Raw genomic sequence first — 3,100 nt, forward strand, 5'->3', positions numbered from 1 at the left:
GGCAGTGGTGGCCGCCTCCTAGGTTTTTTTTTTTTTTTTTCCCCTGCCCCGCGGTTCTGGTTTCTCCAATCACTTGGCGAATGACCAGCAGGTGGGTAGATGTCTTTTCCCGCGCGAGGACCAACGCGTAGGAATGGTCAAAGCACCAGAGTGAGCAGCCGAGGTCCCATCTCCCCGCGGCTTGCGGGCGGCGCTGGCAGGGAGACGGGACGCGCCCGAGAATGAACGGATAGCAACCAGGAGGGCAGCCTGGACATTCACCTGGGGCAGTGAACCTGGCACCCACTCGCCGCGGCGCCCTGGGGCCGGAGCCGACCGCACTGTGAGCCCCGTCTGCCGCCGCCCGTGCAGCGGGCAGAAGTTGGAGGCGCCAGGGGAGACCAATAGCAGCAATCGGCTTAGCCGGACTGCGGAGATTTAGGCTGGCACATCTTCCAGAAAGAGGCCCGACCTCCCCGGGACTGCGCAGAGGGACGCTGCGCCCCGGATTCCACATTGCTCCACGAGCTCCCCTTCAGTGCTCTCCTTGGAGATCGCGGCGCGGAGCCGCGGAGTCCTGAGCAGGTGAGCATTCAGGGTGCTTCGGCGTTCCAGACAGAGGACATTCCGCGGCGTCACCCTGGGGGGCTCCCGCGGCGCCCGAGAAGTAGCGAGCCGCAGGCGTTCTGCGTACATGTGCGTAATTGGCCACCTTTTCCTTGAGCAATTCGTGCAAAGCCCTTCCGTGCACACAGCTGATAGCAGAGAAGAAAGGGCAGGTAAGACAGAAAGCCGCATCGGGACGTCCCACCAGGGAATAACTTGGGGGCGCTTTTCCGATCTGTATCGTAGAGGGAGCTGCACACCCAACTGCAAATCGTGCCTGAGGGTGCGGGTACCTTTTGCACGGAAAGAACTTTTGGCCATTTTCTCTCCTATTGTTTTCAAGTCGCGGTCGGAGTGTGCCCTCGGGACGTCCTGGGGAGGAGCGGGCGCCGGGGCGCACAGCAGAGGCCGCCGCGCCTCCTGGTGTGGGCGCTCAAACTTTCTCCGCCGGTTCCGGGAGTTCAACCGCCAACTGCAAACTGCTGAAGTTTCGCTCTCGGGCGCGCGGGCGAATCCCAGGAGCGCCCGGGCGCGTGGTGTAGGAAAGAGCCCGGCGGAGACCCGGGCGCCAGCCCAGGCGCAAGCGAATCCTGCGCGTTCGTGCAGTGCGCGCCTGACAGACCCAGCACAGACGGCGGGCAGGGGAGCCTCGTGTCCGAGATTAGCACCTTAAGTGCTGATCAACAGCCCGGTCGTCCCGCAGAATGCCCTTTTAAAAGCTGGGAAGTCGCAAATTGGCTCGGAATTCCTTGGAGGGGGGAACTGCGCGAAGAAAAGAACCGAAGCCTTTAATTTGTAACTAAAATTCTCCAGAGTCGATTTGCCTAGTGCAGACAGACTCGGGGCAGATTTTAATGCAGAACTAAGGGAAGAGGACAATTGCCGCTTGGCTTGTCTCAACCATCCGCCCGGCTTGCTTCAAAGAGGCGCGAGATTGGTGTCTGGGGAATGAAAAGACTAGGCGGGCGGTTTTCGAGAGAAGTTAAGTCTAATGCTTCTCCGAAAGTCATAAGACAAAAGTTATTTCAAAAGTAGAATTTTGAAGAAACAACAAACACCATGATCTTGTCCCTCGCTCTTGCTGTTTTGTAAATTACCACGGAGAATCACACCGAAAAGGCCCCTGGGACAGAAGTCTATGGAGCAAAGGCCTTTAATAGGGGTCTCATATTCAATGTTCACCTATACCTGGGACACACTTGCTTCCTGGCCCCCTCCTCCCAGGTGCTCATCCGAGTGAGTCACCGTGGGGCATCGGCCTACAACCAGGCCGAGTGACAGGACAGGCTGTTTTCCCTCTTGGGCCTGGTTAATCCAGATGCCAGGCAACCGCCCCTGAATGCCCCTCGCGCGCTGACCACCGCACTTCCAGGAGGCAAGGCGAAGGTTGAGGCCGGAGCGCGCCAAGCCTCAGTCTGGAGACCAGACGGTGGCGCCCTGGAGACCACTGGTCCGCCTGCGCCCTTGCAGTGCCCTCTGAGAGCTGCTCGTTTCTGGGCTCGCGGCTCCGGGCGCTGGGACCCCAGCCGATCCCGTGTCGCACGGAGCGAAGGGGAGGAAATGGGATTGTGGGGGGAGAGAGGCGGAACACGTGACTCCGACAAACCCAGTCACCAAGTTTTGTTTCCTTCCCCAGCACAGCCGCTGCCTCGGATCCCTCCTCACCGCCCGGTTGCCAGAAGCCGCAGAGGGAGCGGAGTGGACGCCGGAGGCCACCGGGACAGAGGGGCCGCTGCCGCCAAGGCCCTTCCCCGTTCGCGGCGCCCCGGGCCCCTCGCCGGCCGGCCATGGCCGACAGCGGCGGCGCGGACAGCTCAGGCCCCTGGTGGAAATCGCTAACGAACAGCAGGAAGAAAAGCAAGGAAGCCATTCCGGTGAGGGCGCAGCCCGCCGCCGAGGAGCCCGCGCCGCCCGCGCCGCCCAGCCCGGACTGGACTAGCAGCTCCCGGGAGAATGAGCGCCCCAGTCCCGGCGAGCCCAACAAGCCCGACAAGATGAGCGCGGAGAAATCTGGCAACAGCCGCCGCAGTTTGAAGATCTCGCGCTCCGGGCGCTTTAAGGAGAAGAGGAAAATGCGCGCCACTCTGCTCCCCGAAGGAGTCAGGTCCCTGGAGGCGGCGGACTTCGCGGGGGACCCCTACGACGACAAGCAGTAGCCGGAGCGGACTGTCTTCCTCCCCCCGCCCCCGCCACGCCTCCCCAACCCCCAGTTCTAAACCCGAGAATTCTGGCCCGGCCCTGCACTTGGGTGTCTCATCCCACCAATTTCAGAATATTCACACGAGGCCTCCGAGATTTTATTTTCCTGGAAATGGAAGTGTCAATTGAGTTTTCAATATTTTGTGACTCAAGGACACATTACATATTTATTTGTGATAAGAGAAATCCCTGCCACAGAAGAAGCTGACGTAATGATTATCTTCAAAAGGTTATTCTGTGGCTTCTGCCCCTTGTGTCACCTGTGGGAAAGGTACTTCTCTAAGACATGATAGCTTAACTAGAACTGCGCTGCCCC

General features: G+C 60.2%; 1 protein-coding gene across 1 annotated transcript; it reads left to right on the forward strand.

Moving 5' to 3' along the window:
- The first annotated feature begins 673 nt into the window (after positions 1-673).
- On the forward strand, positions 674-2,741 carry PRR15 (proline rich 15). The gene is given in 3 exon segments (XM_011361732.1): positions 674-1,181; positions 2,222-2,358; positions 2,361-2,741. Coding segments are annotated over 3 exon segments (1,026 nt in total).
- The last annotated feature ends 359 nt before the right edge of the window (positions 2,742-3,100 follow it).

This window comes from Pteropus vampyrus, unplaced genomic scaffold (assembly GCF_000151845.1).
Source record: "Pteropus vampyrus isolate Shadow unplaced genomic scaffold, Pvam_2.0 Scaffold69, whole genome shotgun sequence".
Taxonomy (NCBI): Eukaryota; Metazoa; Chordata; class Mammalia; order Chiroptera; family Pteropodidae; genus Pteropus; species Pteropus vampyrus.